We start from the raw sequence: 22,666 nt of genomic DNA, 5'->3' as shown, positions 1-22,666 counted from the left end.
CCAAATGTCCTCTTTATCTGTATGTAGAAAAGTTTGAGATCCAGGACTAAATTCTGTGGCTTTCGACACTTGTGATCAGACCAAGTAGTTCAGAGGAAATCACGAGCTGCCTTGGCCAGGCAGGAGTGAGAGCCCAGATAATTTCTCTGCAAAGTCTCCTGGCTCCAGAAGAATTTACACTTTACAGAGATGGGTCTAAATGGAACTGTTTGTCTTTTATTGTCCTGCTGGTACAGTCATTCCCGTCCTACCTGATCTGCCTTGACTGTGTTTGTGTGTGTGTGCTAGATCCGGAAACGGCATTCAAGTGGGAGCACGTCAGAAGATCGCTTTGCTGCTTCGGCAAGAGAGTATGTGGAGTCTTTGCACCAGAATTCCCGAACACACCTCTTGTACGGGAAAAACAATGTCTTAGTCCAGCCGGTGAGTACACGGAGCTTTGGGCCAATACATGCAGCTGCTGCCTGGCTGTGACTTGACAAGTGAGCAGTATAGGTAAGGAAGTAGCCAGGCTTGTCAAATACTTGTTTTATGTCTTGTTCTCAGGATAGTGCTGCCTTCCCACTTAACTCTGTTATGCTGAGGTGGACTGAGACATGACGAATGCTTTCATTGCCTCACCAGTGTGAAATGTGAAGTGGGCCTCTAGCTAGGAACAGCCCTACTGCACTGTATTTCATAAACCCAGTGACTGTACTGTGCTTTTTCCTCTCTTTCTGAAGCAATATTGAATACCAGTACTTTTGGTGTTAAGGTTTCCCTCGGCAGGTCCTAGGTAATGCACTGCTCTGGAACTTGTGGGGCATAGGAAGACTGGAACGTGACAATTACAGCTGCTCACTTGAGTCACCTGGATTGTCTGTTTGTTGCTTTTGTGAACAGAAAGACGACTTGGAGGCAATTCCTGGTTATCTCTCCCTTCATCAGTCAGCAGATAATTTGACATTAAAATGGACTCCAAATCAACTGATGAATGGAACCCTTGGAGATTCAGAGCTGGAGAAAAGGTAGTCATTGCTTTCAGGAAAAGTGTTTATTACTTGTGTACTTGGCAATACCATATAAGTGTAACAAGGTTGATTGAATCAAAGGGCTTCTGTATAGTCCATAAGTTGAGGTACCAGGCAGCTTGGGTTCTGTTCCTGTTTTGCACAGATTAAGCAACTTTCCAAAGGTCCTGTAATGAACTTGGATAGAAGGTCTTTTCAAAAGGAAAACAAAAGCCTGTTTTTCCAGGTGTTCAGGAGAAAAGGCTCAACCCTACCTTCATCATTATAATTCTAGTACCTCCCTTCAGAGGGTCACAAATCACTTGGCAAGCATGGCTAATTTCAAACTCAAAAGAGAGACTTGCAATGTCATTGTCTTTCATTAGATCAATTATTCATCTAATTTGGCATTCTGCTTTAGTAGAAAGACAGGTGAAGTCTTAAACCAGGCAGGTTTGTCTCCTCAGGGAGCACTTCCTTCAACCCCAGAACAGTGCTCTCGAATGCTTAATCTGCTCCATTCTCTTTTAAAGCTTCACGTGTGTTTTTTAATAGAACATTAATGAAGCCTTCTGCCCTTACTTTTATTGCTAAACTCTGTCAAGGTTCTTCTCAGAAGGGTTCAGAGCTCTCTCCAGTGTTTAATCTGAGCCTCAATGAATTTACATGCTGCTGCCCATACGTCACCTGTGCAAGACAGAACTGAACCTGGCTGTCCTGAAACCCACCTACAAGGCCATCGTGAAGTCTGTGCACCAGGCACTTTAATCTCAGCCAGAGCATTGTTGTAATGGTATGGGGCGGTGGGGGAGGGAAGGGGAGGTGAGGGTGGGAAGGGAGGTGATGAAAAGGCTGGTGCCAGATGTATCCACTGTGAAGAACTAGTTTCTTTGCCTTTTTTTTGACTATTAATTTACCCTAATTGACCAAATTTATTAAGCAGTTATTAACTCATCAGTCTTTTTATGGGGTGCTTGGAACTGTAAGGACTCCTGAATATGGAAAAAAAAAAATGTTTCTTGCACTTTTTCCTCCACTATTAGTGTTTACTGGGACTACGCGTTAATAGTGCCGCTCAGCCAGATCGTCTGCATTCACTGCCATCAGCAACGTAAGCATAAACCTTCTTCTCGTGGGGTGCTCCCAAAGCCCCTTTCTGCCAGGTGAATGTTAATGCTGCTACCATTTTATGTGGTGCCTGTTAGGAGTTTATTGCAAAAGGAGGCAGGCCATTTTTCTTCTTCAGATTTCTTCACTGAAAGGCCTGGTAAGAACTCTGCCGAACACTGCTCCAGTTGTCAGTAGCTTTCTACCTTCTTTGGTTTTTCTGAGTCAGTTGTGCAGAACAGCACTTACAGGAAACTGGCAGCAGCAGCAGTTAAACATTGAAGCTTTGGCTCTGTTAAGCACGATCCTCCACCCATTGACCATTACAAGAAAGGAGAGAGGGGAAAAAAAGCAGATCTGTCAGCCAGGTCTGTAGTGGGATCATCAGCCTGTGGAAAGGGAGTGGGTGTGACCACAGCCACCCTCTGTCACCCTCTGACCATCCTGTTCTCAGTAGCCCGTTCTGCTCAATGTAGGGAATGGAATCTGGAACAAAACGTCTCCCATTGCTTTCTTTACCACGAGCCTGAAGTCAGAATCACAAAGTGAAGACAAAGAACTTGTAGAAATTTTATTTGTAGACAGATTTGAGTTACAGTTGGACTAAAGGATGTTTTGTATTAAGAGCCTAGTTTAGAAGATGTTTCACGTATATTGCTCTAAAATCCTTATGCAGGAGAGCCACTTGAATGATTGCTTTTCATCGCTCGGTGCATTAACACTTCTAACTAGATAGGGGGGTGAGTGTTAAAATCTAGAATCCTGACTGGTAGAGGATGACAACTGCAACATCAGTTGTACTTAGAAGGTAAGAACAATATTGGAGGTTCCTGTGTAACAGTGTGGACTTTCCTTGTCCTCGTTTGCAGCAGAAAGCAGATGGACATTAGTCTTGGTGAGTCAGGATGGAACTCAGAGACCTCCGCTGCACTTCCCCCAAGGAGGTCACCTCCTCGCATTTCTTTCCTGTCTGGAAAATGGTCTTCTGCCTCGTGGTCAGCTGGAACCACCACTTTGGTCCCAACAGGGCAAGGTACTGCTTTTTCTGATGAGCTGCTTGTGGTAGGGTTGATCCTGATGTCTTTGTTCAACCAGCATCCTGCTCCACAGTGTCTGCATATTACTATAAAACAGCTGGAAATCAAAGTGGGAGGCAAAGTAATTCTGTTTGTTCCAATTTGATTCTTATACTGATAGTCTATAAAAATTGTTCATACCTTCATTGCCACATTGAGCAATGAACTGGAATCTGCTGTTGTATAAAATACAAACCTAAACAATAGGGACTGAGGCTCAGATGGACTGGGACATACTTGCTGTCAAAGGCTTGGGTTACTGAAGAAGCTGGTGCCCAGCTCCCATGAATTACAAGAAAAAGCTGTGTTTTAAATACACAGAAAAGTTGTGTTAAGTATCCCATAACCACCTGCTCTGTGTGATTCCGCTGTTGTTTCCACCCTCACCTCCTCCCAACATTGAAAGTTTCATTTAAGATTTAAGATGCCAAACATCTGAAGTGCTTAGTTTGTTGTGCTCTGTTAGTTAATTGTAGCTGAATGTATGGAATTATTTTCTGTAGGGTAAGGTATTTCCAAAGCTTCGAAAACGAAACAGCAACAAATCAGTGGACCTAGATGAAATGCCAGCTGAAGACACTTCTACAGACTATGTGTTCAGAATTATCTACCCAGGACACAAGCATGATAACAGTAAGTGCCTTTGTTCTGCTTTGTTAAAAAAACAAATAAACAACAACAACAAAAAAAACAACAAAAAACCAAAACAACCAACTGAGAAAAACTTGAAGTAAAATCCTGGGAAGGAACTGAAGGTAACAGACAAGCCAGGTTTTTTGAGGGGTGGGAATCTCTCACAAAATTTCATTGTGTGATAATTGTGATCAACAGGTACAGCTTATTGTAGGTTTCCTTAATGCAGTGAAACTTGTTATCTTAGTGGCGATGGAGTTGAGGTGGGGAATCTTTTTAATATTTACTCTGTGTTTTGCAGAGGAAGTTTTCAAAATACTCCCCTGGGCTTGCAAACTGAGACTAAAAGCAAAAAGATTGCTTGGCTAGCCAAGAGCAGTTTTGCTCCTGAAGTGAGGATATTTTTATTGGCCATACTGCTTGCTCATAATGTTGTTATTAGAAAAAAGCCATAAACTTAACTCTTAAAGTACCCCAAGAACTCCCTGGGATATGTTTTCCTGGCTTGGAAGCAAGAACTTAACAATGGATAAATAAAGGCCCGTCCAAGGAAATTAAATTAATTCCCAAGCACCAAACCACCTCATGTCATCGGTGAATACAAATTCCTTACATGCAAGAAGGCATTTGAGCTAGTTCTCAAACAGCATGTTCAGTTTTAGTCCCCTTGGCAAAGAAGCAAGAATTTCCCAGGAAGATCAGACCCCAAAGTTTACAGGGGATTTGGATTTACTGCTTGTGTTGGGACTTACTGCAGCTGAAAAAGCAGAAATCTCAGCAGAACCTTCTTACCCCGGGGGGCTGACCCACAGTGGTGGCCATGCTTTATTAGGGCTTCTGGATTTGCACAGGTAAGTTCATGCACAAAGCAGCAAAAGCATGTTCTGCCTTTGCCTGAATCAAAGGGACTGCAGATTCTGTGGGCACATTCAGCACAGACCTGCCTGCTGAGTGCAAAGCAGAGAGAGCTGGCTCCTGCCGTGGGCTTCCTCAGGAGGAGGCCTGTGCCCTGCATGTTTGCAGCGCCAGACAGAGCTGGGGAGCAGAATGTTTGCTGTCCAGATGTATCTGGCACAGGTGTCACAGTGGAAAAGAGGCACTGATGAGAGCATGGTGAAGGACAGAAGCTAGTTGGAGCCTTCAGTTCCCCTGGAGTTTTGCTAAAAAGCATACTCACCTACTGCAGGCTGGCACTGGGACCTTCCTCCATTGCCATGGTGTGACAAGTGTGCTCTGGGAACACAGCCTGTGCACAAACAAAAGCTGGCCTGTGTTTAGTGGAGCATGCTTTTTCCTGCAAGAAACTGGTTTTTCATACCCATTTGCAGGAGCTTGTGCCTTCAAGAAGAGGGCAGGATTCAAGTCCTTTGTCTTTGCTGAACATGTCCTTTTGAGCTTTCCCGCAGAATCGAGTTCTCTCTTCTTATGCTCCTCTTTCACTATTTTCTTTGAGCAGTAACTATTAACTACCACCACTTAGCTGCCAGCCGCTCTGCCTCTGTTGACGATGACGAGGAGGAGGAAGATAAGCTACACGCAATGCTATCAATGATCTGCTCTCGGAACCTCACAGCTCCTAATAGGATGAAAGGTTTTTATCCTCCTCCCCCTGTGTCCCAGAGCTCTATTGCAGCTCGTTCCACTGATGCACACAACAGTGTTGGCATTATTATGGGGAGAAACATTTCGCTCGCCATGATATCTGGAGATTAGGTTGACTGTGCAGAGAGGCTGGGAATGTGCTCACAACCCACGGGAAGTGCCAACAACAGCATCTTCCCTCACCCTTGAGCGTGTGCGCTGCTGAACAAACCTTCTCTCCTTCCAGAGGCTTCCTGCCTTGCCTTTATAAAAGCTGGATACTAGAGCATGTTCTCACAAGAGAAGGAGGGGGCGTAACAGGTCTTTGTATTCTCCCTCCATGAGTTAGTCACGTACAGTGTCACTGACTGGGGAGGGCAGCCTTGTACAGGAAGGATCAGAGGTGAACTGTTACAGCAATAGTCGCGATGTGCTGGGCACAGTCTGTGTAGACAGAGTGAGGCAGAAGTGTAGTGAGTGACAATTTGAGCCCAGGGATGGTGCAAGTGTGCATGCTCCCACGCTCTGGATACCTCTATAAAGTAGCAGAAGCGTGCAGAGAAGGTTGTATGGAGATGCAATACCTTTCTGTGGTCAGGTGCTTTTATTCCACTTCTTACGTTCATAGCCTAGGTGGGTTTCAGATGATCAGCTGCAAGACTCCACCTTCCAAAAATTTGTCATCTTAATGCTTTTCCTAAAGCAATTCATAGGTATTAAGTTGGTATTCTCAAGTAAGTGTATGTGTTAGAAACATTCAGGATCTAGTAGCGTAGTTTTGGAGACTGAGAAGTACTTGCTTCCTCAGAGGAGGAAGCTGAATGGTTTACAGACTGATCCGTTCCCCAGGCCAACCCCCTCCCGCACAGCTCGGATTCTAGGGCTTGCAGTTCTTCAGAAGACAGGCAAGTGTTATCGAGGTTCATGTGAGATCTCCTCCCCTCTCTAGGCTTACCAGTTCCTGCACAGCTTCAGTTGTTCATGTGAGATCTCTTCCCCTCTCTAGGCTTACCAGTTCCTGTACAGCTTCAGTACCACCAGACTTTTGGCCTTGATACCTCTTGAGTGCATGTGCCAAATCTGGCATGCTCCTGTTATAATCCAAACAACAGCCTCTGCCTCTTCCTGATAGCTGGAGTGTATCAGCCAGAACAGAATCTGCTCTGTTATCAGGCTGTAAAGTAGCTGTCAAAAGTTTGATGTCTGCAGAGGAAGGAGGAAGGAGAGCAACTGCTTGCAAGTTTGGCTCTTGTCTATATTTTTCATTTGTTGCGTTAGCGTGAGGCTAACATGAGGCTTTTTTCCTAAGGAAAATTGTATCTTGACTCCAGGTAAGATGCTCATACCTTTAAATAGCAGAGCAATTAGTTTGGTTCCAAATGGATGTTAGCCCTGGTCTGGTGGGACTGACTGTAGGAGACAGTAATTGCCCTGCAGCTCTGTATAGTGCTTAAGTTCTGTTTAGATGGGATTTGAACATCCTCCTCATTTCCTGCACTTATCCCAAGGTAGTAGCTCCTAGAAACTGATAAAGCTCAGCCTAAGTTAATAAAGAGTTCTTGGAAGGTATGGATGGAAAGAAACTCCAAAATAGAGCGTTCCCCTTGAAAAAAAGCTACTGCTTCAGGAAATTTGTGTGTGTCTTAACTGATTAGGTCTGGATATGGGTGATAACAGAAAGGGAGAAGGTCTAACACTGCCACACACACGTGTTAAGAGGCTGACGCTGTGATCTAAAACATGAGAAACACAGTTTAGTCAGGTGATGGAAATTCTAAGTTATCGCACGAGAACAGTGGTCAGATGTCTGCTTTTCCTTATTCCATCTTGAAGGTAATGGTAGATTAGGGATATGTCTGCTGTGAGTAGTGACTCTTGCTGAACTAGATTGGATGGGCTGTTGTCTCCCCAGCAGCATCCCTTGACGTAATGACAACACTGTTGTAGCAGGTTTGCTAGCCGTTTGCTTTCACGTTTTGCAACATGCTCGACTTTTGCATGTAGCTGAAGTTACAGATAATACCACTACAATTAAATAAAAGATGCTGTTCACTCTAATTCTTCACTAATTCAGGTACCTTTCATCTGAATCTTTAGGTTCTGTGGGGTTCTTTCCTTGTTTCTCTAAAAAATAAAATAAATTAAAACTGAAAAACCCACTTTTCTTGTCTGTAGAGGGGAGGCAAAAAATAACGATCTAAAAATGTTTGTCCAGTGGTTTTTATTTGAACCCAATAAGAAGCTGCAATAAATACTGCGTCATTCAGCTCCTTCCTGAAGAATTAAGGTGAAGAGCATTTTTGCATCACACTTTGTTTTGTGAAATTAAATACACATGACTGCTTCCGCATGAGCCTGTGCTTTTTCTGTTAACTAATGTTTTTACTCCACTCCTTCCTCACCTATGCCCAGTTTCTAATAGGCACTACTAAAATGCTTTATGCTACCTTGATTTGAAATGCATGAGATGGTTTGGAATTGCCCCTACCACCAACCAACAAATGTATGTTTTAAAAGCACGGCCCAGGGGACTGGATTTTGCTTACAACAGTTAATTTAGTGACATATGGTATTATGGTATTTGCCTTAATTTTAATCATGGGTGAGCTGAAAGGCCAGTTATTTATTATAAAACACAGAACCCACAAGCTGAAATGCCATCTGGGAAAGCTGAAGAGCTGAAGCCAAGCTTGCTGAAGGCAACTGGTGATTTTTTGGGGTTGCCTTCCTGAAGCTGGTTAAAAAGGCACATAGATTTGGTGGAGCAGGGATAACTCCAGAAGGTGCCCTGAACTGTTGGATCACATTTTCCTGCAGAGTATCCTACTTTTATAAACATAGTGTTGACACTGGTAGGACTTGAACTATCTTTCTGCACTCAGTCTTTTAGGATCTGGTTCTAAGGGGGAAAGAAGTATCTTCTGAAAAAAAGCTGAATCAGTTTGTCTTAACAGCTTTTGTGCTCAAACTTTCACTCTGGCTGGACTGGCAGTTACGTGGCTGATTCCAGCAACCGCAGAATGAAATTCTGAGACCAGAATTAAATAGAAGGTCAGGGTAGATGATCTCTTCTGGCCCTAAGTAAGGTGACCACAGCATTACACAAGATCCAGGTTCAGCTGTTGCTGCAGCACCCTTTTCTCTGTTCTCTTGAAACATGAACTGGGATGTGCATGGGCAAGAAAGGGGGATAGTGAAGGGGTTTGAAGTGACTGTGCAGAGCATGCAGCTGGTTTAAGTGTGCCAAGAGCAGTATTTCTGAGGTCACTAGGATGGTGCTCTCCCCTTTTTGGAATCAAGGTTCAGAGCCTGCTGAGAAGTAAAGCATGAAGCCATCAGGATGCACCGAAAGAAGAGAGAGAAGGAAAAAAAAAGGCTGATGCCCTGCTGTTTTGTTTGTTTTTTTCCTAGACACCAGTGACATGATAGAGATGCAAGGCTTTGGGGCAAACTTGCTTTCATGGCAGCTGGAGCACTGCAGCCAAGGCTCCTCCTGTCTCTCCTGTTCCACGGGCAGCTCTCCCTATGATGTACCCAGCTGCTGCAACTGCATCCACGACAGGTAAGGAAGTTGTGCAGAGAGCTCTCCTGGGAGACCGTGCATGCCACGGTTAACAGCAGGGAGGTTTTGCTGGTTGCAGCACCCGACAGAGTAACAATTTCCAAGTAGTTTCTAACAGAAAAAGGAGGACTTACACAGCAAGAAATTTACTTTATTAAAAATAATGTATTAAACTACTTTCAAGTCACATTTTGATAGAAAAATTGCATCTAGTTCTTTTGTCTAGTTTAATGTTAACTCAGCTCTGAAAGCGTCATTAACAATTATAACAAAGGGCAACAATTCATCTAATTTGACAAGGACCTTTACAACACACCTGCACCAGTTGTAGCTAAAGGCACCAGGCTGCATCTGTTTTGGGGCAAAATGCTGTTGGGAAAATGCTTTCAAAAGTCTAATTTCTCATTATTGTTGTCCTTTAGCTAAATAAATCTTGGTGCAGGGAAAGAACTGTGATGTGTGGGTCACAGGCATCAGCATAAAATTCATGATGATCTCTGTCCCCGTGACCTCTCATGTTCCCATTACCATGTCTCCACAGAACTCCGTTAAAGATGCTGTGTGAAAGCATGAAGAGGCAGATTGTTTCCAGAGCCTTTTATGGATGTAAGTGAAGCCCTTGTGGTGTCCCTGTGCTTATCTAAAAACACACAATGTTTGTTTTAGAAAGCAGTCCCAACCCAAATGTATTGTTGTGAGTCACATCACCTCATGACAGTAGGGTGGACACGACTCAAGTACCACAGCTTCGTAATTCCATGATTTGTGGGTTTTGCACGTAGCACTGGGAGAGCTGATGCTCAGTGAAGACAGAATGCAGTTTCACACTCCAGTGTAACACTCCACTTGGATTTTACTGGTCTCTATAAGATTTATTTAATCTTTGGCTCTGTTGCAATTCTTCATTCTTACACTGTACAATGGAAGTTTAGTTCATATCAGATTATTAGTGGCAGCTGTAAAATGTCCCAGCTTCATCTTGAAAAAGGGGCTGTTGATAGTAAGTGGATGGCTTGGATTGCTCATTCATAGAGCTGACTTCCCTCCCCAACCACAGGGCTTGCCTACTGCCGGCATCTGTCAACGGTGCGAACGCATCTGTCTGCCCTGGTGAACCACACTATCATCCCACCTGACAAACCCTCCAGTGCTGCTGGAGGCCTGACTAAGGAGGTTTGGAGCAAGTACCAGAAGGACAAGAAGGTAAGTAACAAAGTACCTTTATGACCGTTAATTAAACTAATTCCCAGACACTGCTGTGTTGAGCATGGTATCCCTTAGAAGTGACCCCAGGAAGTATGAAAGGTGTTGACTAGTCTTCACAGGATCACTTCTCTTTCTAGTGAGAGTGAGTCAATTCTTAAAATCTCTTTTATCCTTTGCATCTCTGATGATGGCAGAGATCAATTAACATCAAAGCAACTGATCTCATGGTTCCTCTAGTCTCTTAAAAGTTAGCTTATTTTCGTGGGAGGCATGGCAACTTAGATTAGCTGGGATTTGAGCTGGGGCCCTAAAGGCACGCATCAAGTTGCAAAATTTATTTAGTGCCATGCATGCATTTCACTGTCTCTGTACTGGGTATGAAGCATACATGAGCATGCCTGAGGAAAACAAAGACACATTACCTTCAATCCCTCTTTCTCCTGACTGCTGTAGAATTACAAGGAACTGGAATTACTAAGAAGAGTTTACTACGGTGGGGTACAGCATGAGATTCGAAAGGAAGTATGGCCATTCTTGTTAGGTCACTATAAATTTGGCATGGCCAAAAAGGAAATGGACCAGGTAAGCACAACTTTCCAGGGATTTGAATTACATTTGTGGAATAGGTTTCATTTTGTGAATAGCAAGTGTTAAGTCTTTATTACTGTTGAATATTCCTAAGGGAAAAATGCTACTGAAAACATGAGCAACATGTGTTAGTAGAGGGGTTATGATATCATGTTATCATGTCTGAAAAATCACCGAAAGGGAGTTCTTTACTGAAATCAGGAAACCTGCATTCAGCCTCTGCCTGTGACATGCACTTGCCCCAAGCAAATCCTATTTTCACAAATTTGTCATATATAAAATGGGGAGACATTGGTATTTGGAGAGTATTTTGAGTCATCCCTCTTTTATATGGTGTGATGACTGAATTATACTTCAAAATGCTCTTTGAAATAACTACTTTATCTACATGATACTGTGACTGCATGTGTGGAATTCTACTGGAGCTATGAACAGCCCAGGTGTACCTTCTGAAGTGCACTTGGAGCTGCGTTATAGAGGCTAAAAATACCCCGAGGAAGGTTTGATTTGTACGTTCATTATGCTTTTGCTAGACTTAAATAAGATGTGCCTTTGTAAAACACAAGGTGCAATTTCAGATGAGACATTATTCCTCTTAATATCTCCCATGCTGCTGCTAACATTTATCAGTGAATTATTGCCTAGGTTATGTCACAGCCTTATTTTGCAGCCTGAAACTTGGCATTAAGTTTATTGTTTCCATTAACGAAACCACAATTTGCCCATCTCTTAGTTACATTATCTCCCTTTGCTAATCTGTTTATAGCAGTACCAACTTTTTACTTTGCTGAGTGCTTTCATTTGTTGTAATTACTGGGCAAGTGCCTTGATAATAAACCAGGCTGGTACCAAACAGATAGAGCTGGGCAAAATGGCAAACAGTGACGCCTTCACTCTGCTTATTGAACAGGAACTGGATGTGCTCCTCAGCCTGAGCGCTGAGAAAAATACAGCAAGAGTCCGGTTCCTTACTCCTGTGTGCTTTCCATAAAGGTCTGCTAGGCTGCAGCTGCCTTTCCTGACCCAGCACAGCTGCTGTTACAGATGCTGTGTGGCATTTTCACGCAGTACCGAGCCAAAGCCAATGCATCGCCCTCAGGTGATGCACGAGGGGCTCGGGCTCGTACCATATGCAGCTGTAGAGCTGATCATGTGCAGAGCAAGAACTGAAGTGCAGGCTGACTGCGACGAGCAGATCGGGTAGTGCCAGCAGTGTGACGGTCTCCTGGGGCTCTCATGGGTGGCAGGAGCACTCTGCCATGACAGACCCCAACACTGCTGCCAGTCTCACTCCTTGACTGTCGAGGAAAGGGATGTTCTTCTCAGAGCCATGAGACTGTAGAAGGACACTCCCCTGAGGGTAAGGTCTGGATTTGTGTGTTGATAAAACATTGCCTTTAAACGACATTAAGAATCACCCCAATGTTTGCTGAACTGTCTAGAGCAGTAATGAGGTTTGCCCTGGAACATAATTAACACATTAATCTGCTTTTCTGTTAGTGTTATTACCAGGTAGGTAGCACTCATGCAGTAGCTGATCCTGTTCTGGATTAAGTGGATAAGGAGTGGTTTATATATCAAAACATTTGGCATTTGCTAACTTCCAATTATTTTATATCCCAAGGGATAGTTTATATCCCTGTGAGCACCTGCAGATCAGAAGGGTGGCCTCACCTAGAGCCTTGCAATGGAAAAATCAGCTGTCTTGCAAACATTACTTTATAAGCAGCATTCTTCTTACTAAAAAATGGTGCATCAAATTGACTTGTTTTTCCTCACATTAATCTTTATAAACTATTTCTGAACAAGTACGGAGAAATATACCCCTTAACTCTTTAAACTGGGTCACAATCCAGATTCTTCACCCTGAATCCAGTCATCTTTGTAGGTATTTATATTTAGATTTTCCAGCTATAATGTGTACATCAAGAATGTTCTGCTGAGCACTGCTGAGGCAAATTCCTGCCCTCCCATGACATCAGCGTTGGAAGAAGACGAGGTGAAACCACTGAGGGCAGAAAGTCCTGCTGGCTGATTATCTCCTGAAGGCCAGGCACACTGCCTCAGAAGAGAAGCAAATCCAGATATCCAGCCAGGCTGATACACTGCCCTAGTCCTGCTAGAAAGCACATCTGTTCTACAGGGGACTTGTTCAGTCACACAGACAGCACAAGTTGAAAAAATAAGTCCTTCTAGAGCACCACGTGGACTCTGATTCCTTAATTCTTACTGTCTTGGTGAATAAGGGAGGGTCCTTCTAAACACTTCTGTGAATTTGGTTCAGAGCTTCAGCAGCAGTGATCTGGCTAAATTACAGCACTTCCAGATGCAGTGTGAATTTATTACATTTGCATTTGATGCTCCCCTTTTTTTTTAACTCAAATTTTCAAGAAATACAGGATATTGGAGATTTCTTGCATAGATTGCGTTTTGCTGTCTCTGTTCTCCGCAGGTATATGAACCATCAGATCTATGATCCATGTGTAGAAAGAGAAGGTATGTCTGGAACTGAAAAGAGGACACAGGTAGTTAGTTTTTAAGAGTGAGATATCTGGAGCCACAACTCATGGATTCTAGCCCCAGCTTCAAAGGTCGCACACATACACAGCTACAACACGAGAGATTTGGCAGGAAGAGATAGAATACTGGAGTCCATTTGTACGATAGGAATTACAGTAAATTCATAAATTTGCAAGGCCTAAAAGATCTGATCTGCAGAATGCAAGCTCCTAGAGGATTTTTTTCCCCCTGAGTTTGTACCATATAGCACATGGGTGCTCCAAATCTCATCTGGAATGCTATTGAACTACTCGGCCAACACCAGTAGTAAGTAACAGTAATAACTGACTCCTCAAAGAAAGGTGCTGTTGGAGTTTTACCATTGAATCTAAGAGTCCATTAAATGAATGACATGAAAACAGTCATAACATTTGCATGTACAGGAAACTTACCACGTCCTTAACTGAAGCCATCGCGGGTGATTTATCATCTTTGCCTTCTGATGGTATTTTTGCAGTCATCCATCAGTATCTGGGGCACTCCCAAACATGGATGTCCTCCAGCCTTCCACTAACTGTTGTATTTTATGATTTATGACTCGACAGCTTCCTCAAGTGACAAACAGCCTGCAGCTCTTAGCATGAATGCTCTGGTGGCAACTCCAGCCAGCAGAGGCCAGAGCCTGAAGCCAACTCACAACTGTGGTTTCTCTTCAGCTCTTGACAAGTGACAGAGGAGTAAAATTACTGTGTGTCCCTTACTAGCTCAAGGGGGGTTTCTGTGTCTGTCTTTCAGCAGAGGAAGCCAGCGGTGCCTAAATCTCTGTTATTACTATGGGAACCAGAGTGGTTGGATCTGGCCATGCACAGTGCAGCCACAAGACCCTGGGCTGCGTGAGCTGGGATTTCTGCTGTTCAGGAGTCTCTTCCAGCATCTAACTCTGTACAGGTTGATGTCTATAAACCTGTGACCTGGAATTAATTGCAAGGGCTATGTTAGAGTTGGATAGAGAAGGAGGTGGGAAGGATATGTAATGAAATTAGGAATAATGCAGTTAGAGGCAGCAATTGCTCCATCAGATTGCATCCGACTTCGTGTGAGGTTTCACATGAAAGCCAGTGACATTTTTGTTCTTTCCTCAACAGTGGCCAAGTGCTGTTGATAGCCTCTACATATGCTTATATGAATCTTTTCTGGCATCTACAGTGCTAGTTTGCTCCCTGCAGTAAATATGCAGCATCTTACTGCTCCAGCCATTGTGCTTTCCAATCACAGCGATGTGTGCTCTAGCAGGAGGGCTTCAGGATCCTTCAGGCTTTCGCTCTTGAAACATTACACTTACTTTAGTCCTCCTCACTTCCACTCAGTTTTAGTGCTGTCTTTCAGGGAGGACCACCATTTCAGGATCTGTCTGTCTGTCTGCAGGTGGATGAAGACATTGCTCTGCGGTATCAGAAGGTCATGGCCGAGTGGAAAGCCTGCGAGGTCATTGTAAAGCAGCGAGAGAAAGAATCACATTCTGCCACGCTGGCAAAGTTTTCGTCGGGCAGCAGCATTGACAGCCACGTCCAGCGACTGATTCACAGGGACTCCACCATCAGCAATGATGTAGGTACTCCCTTCCTGTTCACCCCTCTGCTGCAGGCAGCCTGGGAGGTTCAGCATTTACAGAGGGGCAGCCCAGGGAAGCAGAGACAGAGGTTAGCTCAGCTCCAGCAGTCTGGAGCTACTTTGAATCCTGGACAGAATTTGAAGCTGTAGTCCCTCCATAACAGAGCTAAGAACAGGTCTGTAGCCTGTAGCTGTTCTTAAGCAGGGGCTGCCTAAGGGGCTTTAAGGTTCACCTGCTTAGAAGACCCTTCTCTCAGAAGAGGAATAGCTTTCTAGCTCTATTTCTTCTGTATTTCTTACTTGTAGGTCCTTTTTTCAAATCCAGCACAGAGCAAAAGATCGCTGCTCTTACAGCATATCTTTGGTTCTGTCATGTCCCTGATTGACAGGTTGAGTGTGATTTTATTTTGGAAGAGGGGATCTTTGTCAATCTAAGGTGAGATGCTAAGCAGTAGAAAAGCAGACTGAATTAATCTCTTTGTAACTTGAATAATCAAGAAAGGGGTTTCTTTCCACACTGTTGGACAGGAGAGATGGCACATGTGTGCCAAAAGTGTCTCTGGCCATCCATTACTTACAGAGACTTCAAACAGCTAATGATTTCAGTGAGGCAAGAGAGGAGAGAACTTGAAATAATTCAACAAATTTTTAGCAAGAGAAGAGGTTAAATGGTTGTATGGTGAAAATAATTTACAGGCCAGTCTTGACTTCAAACAACAGCAGCTGAACTGGATTGTCAGAGGCCTGAAGGAGGTTGGACTTCTTCAAAGATACACTGCAACGACCAGAGGTTTTTAGCGTTGGTGTTGCAAGTAGGGAAGCTTGACTCTTTCCAAGGTATTTCTAATTGAAGATCATGAAAGGAGAAGACAACATCATAGCAGATGGATATGAGATCGTAAATTGGTATTATTTTTAGACTTACAGTTTTACTATAAAGAGTAAAGTATAAAGACTAGTGAGGAGCTTTCAACTATTTGCATGCAGGGAAGCTCTGTTAATCAGTGATCTTGCTCACTGAAGTAACGTCATTTCTCTCTCATGGTTGGAGGTTTGTTTGCTACATTAATGTTTCTTGCTCCTCTCTTCTCCCCTACTTTATCCAAATCTCTCCCTTGCCCACCCCCAGGTCTTTATATCTGTAGATGAGACGGACTCAGCGGAGCGGGACTCAAAGGGTCAGGACGACCCTGCTTTCACCGTGGTGGCTGCCGACACGCCAGCAGCAGTAGCTGCTGTAGAGCGACACTCTGTGGAGTTTGACTCCCCCGACTCTGGGCTGCCGTCCTCGAGGAACTACTCTGTGGCCTCGGGCATCCTCTCCAGTATCGATGATGGGCAGAGCGTCTCCTTTGAGGATGGGGCTGAAGAAGAAACTAGCACTGACTTGGAAAGGACTGATCCGGACATCGCGCGTATGCAGAAAGCCAAGTCAGTTGTCCTGCAGTCTCAGGAGTCTGTGTCAGAAGAGCAGCTGTGTTCCCAGGTGGATTATTTAATGGATGTTGCTTCTGTCTGCGCTGCATCCTACACAGTAGGTCACAACACACCTATTATCCTCTCTCCGTACAGCGGGGTTTTTCTAGCAAGGACTTGTACTTTTTCAGATAGGATGTAATGAGAGAGAATCCCAAACTACAGCTACAGGTGGTGGGATGATAACTGAGGATTTTTGCATCCAGATCTTTTCATCTGGATTTTGAGCTAGATGGGAAATCAGACAGCAAGAAAAATGTGGGTCTTTTTTGAGTTGGAGGGCAAGGAAAAGAATGTGGTACAGTTCTAGCAGCTAAAAATATGGGGCAGTTGTGGGGAGGTGTGGGGGAGTGAAAAACACACCACTTGTAAGACTTTGGTGCCATTTAATTGAAGCTAAAACCCACATTTAATCAAACTGAACCACAACTTAAATCTAGAGTCAAGTCTCCACCATCTCTATTAGTGTTGCTGTCAGCAGATTAGTAGTTGAGTGTTTGCCTCTTTCTCTGCTGGAGTTGTTCCCCTGGAAATAACCCTTTGGGAACAGGACAGGCTGGGAACATTTACCAGTGAAAGTGTTTGCATTTTTGACAGTAATTGATGCTCTCGTATACCCGAGGAAGAATTGTACTTTTTCTGGTTTGTTGATTCTCAGAACAAATCTGCACCATGTCCTGGGAATGCTCTAAACTCATCTAACTAGAACTTTTCTCTTCCAGATAGAGTTATTGGACACTGTTGCCTTAAATTTGCACAGAATTGATAAAGATGTCCAGAGATGTGACCGGAATTACTGGTACTTCACTGCTGATAACCTGGAGAAACTCCGAAACGTCATGTGCAGGTAACACAGCTTGGAAATGGAACTGCTTCTCACATTTCTGTCATAATCCATAAACTGTAACAATAACAAATAATAGTCTGTATAAAAACTCTCACTAATGAACTTAAAAAAACTTGCAAGAAGGAGGAACAGGTAGGATGGCAGGTTAGAGAGCATGGGGAGGAACATGAGGAACAGGAAGAGAAAAATTCGGTATTAATTCATCCTGTATGTAGACAATTGATCACATTTGTTTACCTTTCACAAAACATGAAGAGCCTCCAGCAAGAATCACGTTAGAAGAGGCCTTCCTGTCTCACATGCTGCTCTGTCCTCATCATGGATTGTTTATAAAGCCTTTAGGAATTTTCCTGAAAAAAGCCAGCAGAAATACTTGTCACTGTATTCCACTGTGGTGGAAGATTTGAATTGCTGTAGTTCTCCGGACTCCCCAGCTTTATCTTTTACGGCACTCTAGAACAAGACACTTCAGAGCTTCCAAAAGGAGTTGTAGTTTAGGTGCAAGACAGATTTTTTTGAGGCCACCATGCAGCAAGAGGATTTTTAATCCTGTTATCCCTTGTGTTTTCTTCTTTCTGCAGTTATGTTTGGGAGCACCTAGAAGTTGGTTATGTTCAAGGCATGTGTGACCTCCTGGCTCCTTTGATGGTTATACTTGACAATGGTAGGAAGGGTTTTCTTTTGGAACACGCTGGTATCTTTAGGGAGGTCTTTCTTTAGAAGTGCTGTTTCAGAAGAAGTTGTGTGCATTAACCAGGGCTAGCTCACTAGGAAAATCAAACCGGCAGCTCTTGATTCTTATTTTCTCTACATTTGGCTGTTCTGAAATGACTAACATTAGTATCTTGGGGATTCCCTGTTTACTCACTGACTTCCAGATTAAATTGTCTAAATTTTCAAAGCAGCTGTGTTCTGGCAGTTGCTGAAGCTGAAAACTCAATTGCAAGCCGGGTTCTTTTGAAACATAACTAGTAAAAAATGGTCAGGCACTGTCTTCTGTTTCATCTAAATACTGGTGATGGGATTAAGGAACAGCAAAGGGGAAAACCCTGTTTTTCCCTTGCCCTGCAGTTCATTATTTTGGTTCAAGGAAGTTACTCAATTAGCAACACTGAGCGTTCTGCACTGTCTCTGCAGATCAACTGGCTTACAGCTGCTTCAGCCACCTGATGAAGAGGATGAGCCAGAACTTCCCCAACGGAGGGGCTATGGACACACACTTTGCCAACATGCGGTCCCTAATCCAAGTGAGTCTTTTTCAGTCCTACTTGGAAGAGGTTGTGGCAGAGGTTCAGAACGAGCTTGATGCCACAGTGAAGGAAAAGAACTCTAGTGACTGATTTCAGAGCAGGGGAGGATAAGAATTGTTTTATGCAGCCCCAAGCTGATTTCCTGCCTCTCAGGGGACAGCATTTGCTGTCACAATGAAGTGTGTGTATTAGAGTGGGTCAGTTTGTCTTAACTTGGCAAACAAAACAAACCCCTCAAACATCTCCCTACACCAGCTACACAATGTAACGACTCCCATTTATGCCTCAGTCCAGCTCCAGCAGTAGGATCCAGACTTCACTGCTTTTTGGAAGAGAAAACACTGATAGTTGTGGCTCAAACTCAATTTCTCACAGGTTTAAGTGGACCATAGCTGTATTTGTATTCACACAGGCTGCTTGCTGAATGGGCTTTTTTGGACAGATTTAAGGCCCAGACATTTCACTCCAGTAAGCATCAGGCACCTGGGCAGGAGTAGCATAAAAAGGGTGAAAATTATCAGGATAACCCTTTATTTGGTTTGATAGGTGGCATATTAAAAAGTAATGAAAATAGAGTTCAGTCAACAAAGAAAACTGAGTAGCAAGAGTGTCAGAAGATGCCACTCTCCTTACCCAGCAGCCCTTAGGATGACACCTCTGGGGAATGGCTATAGCTGTACTTACACATCTCATACATCTGGCAAGCAGTTGTTCAGTTCCAGAGCTCAGATGCTGCAGTGTGGAACTGTGCCACTGCTCGGCAGAATTACAAACTTGGGGTGAAGAAGTCTCTCTCCCTTCTTTCCCCCAGGTAAGTGGATTTCAGTCTTTGCACCCCAGCTCCTATGTTATAATCTGAGAGTAAAGTGGGAAGATGAAAATTTGCTGCTTGTTGAAATTCAGCATATCTGTAACTTGCTGCTCAGACCTTTAAAATCACAGTGAAGACCAACTGTTGTCACCTCTTACCTGCCCAGCAGTAACTCTTCACCCCATCGGTCTGTCAGGGCACCCACATCACAGGCGTTTCGCAAATGTGTAGTAAAAGGATGTATCTGTGCTAAGCAGCTGCTCTGACTTACCCACAGGACCAGGTGACCAAGAGCAGCGTGGAAGCCTTAACCAGACTCCAAGACCTTTGATCTTGGCTTCTTTCAGGCAAGATACTGACAGCTGATGTTTTCCATTGTAGATTCTAGACTCGGAGCTTTTTGAATTGATGCACCAGAATGGAGATTACACTCACTTTTATTTCTGCTATCGCTGGTTCCTGCTTGACTTTAAAAGAGGTAACAGTGTTCTATGCCTATAGTTTAGGGTTGTGCAAAACTGAACAGCTCTGTGTTTTGGTCTGAATGTCTGGATGGTGAGCAGCAGCTGGGCTCACAAGAGAGTTTGTAGCTAGGAAAGCTAATGCACCTCTTGAGATGAACTAGCACTGGAATGAAGTCAAAGCTTAGAAAGGAGTGCTGTAAATTCCTGATAATGTGGTTGGAGCCAAGTTTCTGCTCAGTGCAAATCCCTCTTTGCTCAAGAAGGTGATCCCAAGTTGATTGCACTCCTTTGTAAGCTCTGATACCTCCTTTCTAACCCATTTGGTAACAAGGAGCTGCCCAGCAATAGCTCAGGAGCTGCTGTACTTTGCTGAGTGAGGTACTTTATATACTGCAGGAGCACCCCAGGCTCTCAGGACCCCTGCACAAGCACATCCACTCCACCAGAAGCAGGTGCTTACAGTCAAGAGACCCATCTTGCTATCAGACAAGTCAGTAGCTCCTTTGAGTTACAGATTGATCTGAAAGAATCAAAATAAGACATTTGTCTCAAACACCCTAAAGCACAAAGCTGATAGAGGGAGGTGATACACATCCAGCAGCTGTTTATTGGGAACAACTATCTGACAGTGAGGGGAAGGAATTGGGACTCTTAACTGAGTAGTGAGCCCTCTGCCTGCTCCTTCACAGAGAGTCCTGTCCCCAACACCCCCGTCCCCTGGACCTCACTGTCAGACTGGGCAGAAGATGAGCCCCTGTGGTTCAAGAAGACAAAGCTTCCAGGAATTCCCTCTGAATTGCCACATGTGTAGACCTGGCTTACACACATCTGCTATACAATTAATTGTTGCCAATTAAAAATAGCAGAGCTTTAGTGCCGATAGGTCTCTACTGCAAAGCCAGGAAGGGGGCCCTGGATACACATTCAGATTTGCAGCCTGTCTGTAGCCCTTCCTAGAACAGCCGGGCCTACCTGCGCTGCTCTGGCGTGGTTCCTGCAGCTGAGGCACCTTCCTGGGCTTGAGTCTGCACCACCACACCTACACTCCTCTTCATTTTCCTTCAAACCTAGTTCTGTTGCCACACTTGCACAAATAAGTGACAGGAGTTGGCTGGGGGAGAGGAAAAGGAGGAGTCACCAAGTACTATTCCTGTCTGCGTAAGGCCTGTAAGACGTTAGTTAGAGAGGGAGAAAATGGTCAATGTGAATAATCAGATGCTCTTGTAATGTTTATTCCCATTCAGAATTGTTGTACGAGGATGTATTTACAGTGTGGGAAGTTATTTGGGCAGCAAAGCACATCTCTTCAGAACATTTTGTCCTTTTCATTGCCTTAGCACTTGTGGAAGTTTATCGAGAGATTATCCGTGATAACAACATGGACTTCACTGATATCATCAAGTTTTTTAATGGTAAGAGATGTTTTTCAAGAGAACCATTTTGTTAAACAGCAAGTAACAAGAGTTTGCTCCTTCTCCCTTACTCAGCCTGTCTGCGCTTGTGCAGTGTCTTGCTGTCATGACAAGCCCCTGGTCATTTTAAGTTCTGAATCTCTTCCCCCTTCATGTAAATGAAGAGCCCAGATTTTCACGTGCTTCCTGAAGACCTGACTGTTTTAAGAGCTGCATGGACCACACAAGATGGTGGCTTTTTCAGTGTCAGTGGTACTTTTTACCACAAAGCAAGCTTCACAATTTCTGTTCAAAAGATTTGCTCTTGGTTTAATGGGAGGTGCTAAAATGTTGCTTAATTTTTTGCAAAAGTCTCTGTCAGGTTTTAAGAATGCCAGAGCCATTTCTGTTTACAGGGCTTGACCCTGCTGAGGCCAAAACATGTAGGCAACTGTTCATGCAAAACATCCCAAACCGCTTCCATGGTCGAGTGCTTACCATAGTGCTCCAGAGATGCTGGCCAACACGTACTGCCAGAGCAAAGTATTCTGCCAAAGCAAGCTCGCTCTCCTGGCTGCAGGACGCAAGTTAGTCCTAAAGAAGTGCTCCCTGTAAGGATATTTTAAGAGGTTTGGAACAATTTAGTGTAATCACAGTAATTCAGTAAATTATCAATGCTGTGGCTTTCAGCCATCTGTAGCAGAAGCCTCAAGTTTGGTTTGGTTTTGGCACTATTATTCCAAAGCTGTGCATTAATGCTTCCCTCAAAAAAACCCACCAAAACAAAAGAACCACCCCCAAAAACCAAACAAAAACCCACGGCACTTGCCTGAGCTGAACACAATGTTTAGTGTGGGACTGAGGATTCGGGTCTGTCCATGAGTTCAGTTTACATTTGTGAGACCCCAGGAGGGTACAGACCTCCCATTCCTGGTCTGGGGTCGCAGGGCACTGGGATTTCTGCAACAAGAGAAGTGACACCAGAAGGATCAGATCTTGATGCCACTAAGGGATTCATCCACGTAGTCCATCTTTAATTGGATTGCTGCTAATGTAACGCTAATTAGTGCTGATGCTGTGTTAACATCAAGGCTGGGGTGGAAAAGTTCCTGCCGCTGCCAGTTAAGAATGTTTGTCTGTGTCTTTTAGAAATGGCAGAACATCACAATGCCGAGGAGATTCTGAGGATAGCGAGAGACCTTGTCTACAAAGTGCAGACACTGATTGAAAACAAGTGATAATGGCCCGGCTGTCCCTGGGGCCTTGTCGTGAGCTATGGACGGAGCGTTCCTTGCACTGTCACTTCAAAATGGTGTTTTAATTGCATCTTCCATGTAATGTAATAAATATCTGAGAGATTTGTAACAGACTTTTAAAAACAGAACTTTTCCTTCACCAGATGAGGTTTGTGTTTGATAGTCCTTGTTACACTCCCTTTGTATTTCTAGACAAAATCTTTTGCATTCCCTCATTTCCCTCTCTAGAAGACCATCTTGCTATATATTTGAGATACTAAAAAAGGGGGGATTTGACAAACCAGAGCATTTATATTTTGACTTACTGCACCTTTGAAGC

At 43.9% G+C, this 22,666-nt stretch overlaps 1 protein-coding gene across 1 annotated transcript in view; it reads left to right on the top strand.

Annotated features, from left to right (window-relative positions):
- The window catches only part of SGSM2 (small G protein signaling modulator 2), a 48,773-nt gene extending 26,444 nt beyond the window's left edge, over positions 1 to 22,329 (top strand). The window contains exons 6-23 of the mRNA XM_029087526.1: positions 289 to 423; positions 883 to 1,007; positions 2,033 to 2,100; positions 2,966 to 3,129; positions 3,676 to 3,805; positions 5,262 to 5,396; positions 8,798 to 8,948; positions 9,490 to 9,554; positions 10,006 to 10,151; positions 10,608 to 10,736; positions 14,667 to 14,849; positions 15,982 to 16,386; positions 17,051 to 17,175; positions 17,757 to 17,839; positions 18,313 to 18,422; positions 19,618 to 19,714; positions 20,945 to 21,112; positions 22,241 to 22,329. Coding sequence (XP_028943359.1) covers positions 289 to 423; positions 883 to 1,007; positions 2,033 to 2,100; positions 2,966 to 3,129; positions 3,676 to 3,805; positions 5,262 to 5,396; positions 8,798 to 8,948; positions 9,490 to 9,554; positions 10,006 to 10,151; positions 10,608 to 10,736; positions 14,667 to 14,849; positions 15,982 to 16,386; positions 17,051 to 17,175; positions 17,757 to 17,839; positions 18,313 to 18,422; positions 19,618 to 19,714; positions 20,945 to 21,112; positions 22,241 to 22,329 — 2,508 coding nt within the window. The remainder of the gene's footprint in view (positions 1 to 288; positions 424 to 882; positions 1,008 to 2,032; positions 2,101 to 2,965; positions 3,130 to 3,675; positions 3,806 to 5,261; positions 5,397 to 8,797; positions 8,949 to 9,489; positions 9,555 to 10,005; positions 10,152 to 10,607; positions 10,737 to 14,666; positions 14,850 to 15,981; positions 16,387 to 17,050; positions 17,176 to 17,756; positions 17,840 to 18,312; positions 18,423 to 19,617; positions 19,715 to 20,944; positions 21,113 to 22,240) is intronic.
- The last annotated feature ends 337 nt before the right edge of the window (positions 22,330 to 22,666 follow it).

This window comes from Antrostomus carolinensis, unplaced genomic scaffold (genome assembly GCF_000700745.2).
Source record: "Antrostomus carolinensis isolate BGI_N321 unplaced genomic scaffold, ASM70074v2 scaffold7491, whole genome shotgun sequence".
In the NCBI taxonomy this organism is placed as follows: Eukaryota; Metazoa; Chordata; class Aves; order Caprimulgiformes; family Caprimulgidae; genus Antrostomus; species Antrostomus carolinensis.
This window is presented reverse-complemented; position numbering and strand designations above follow the sequence as displayed.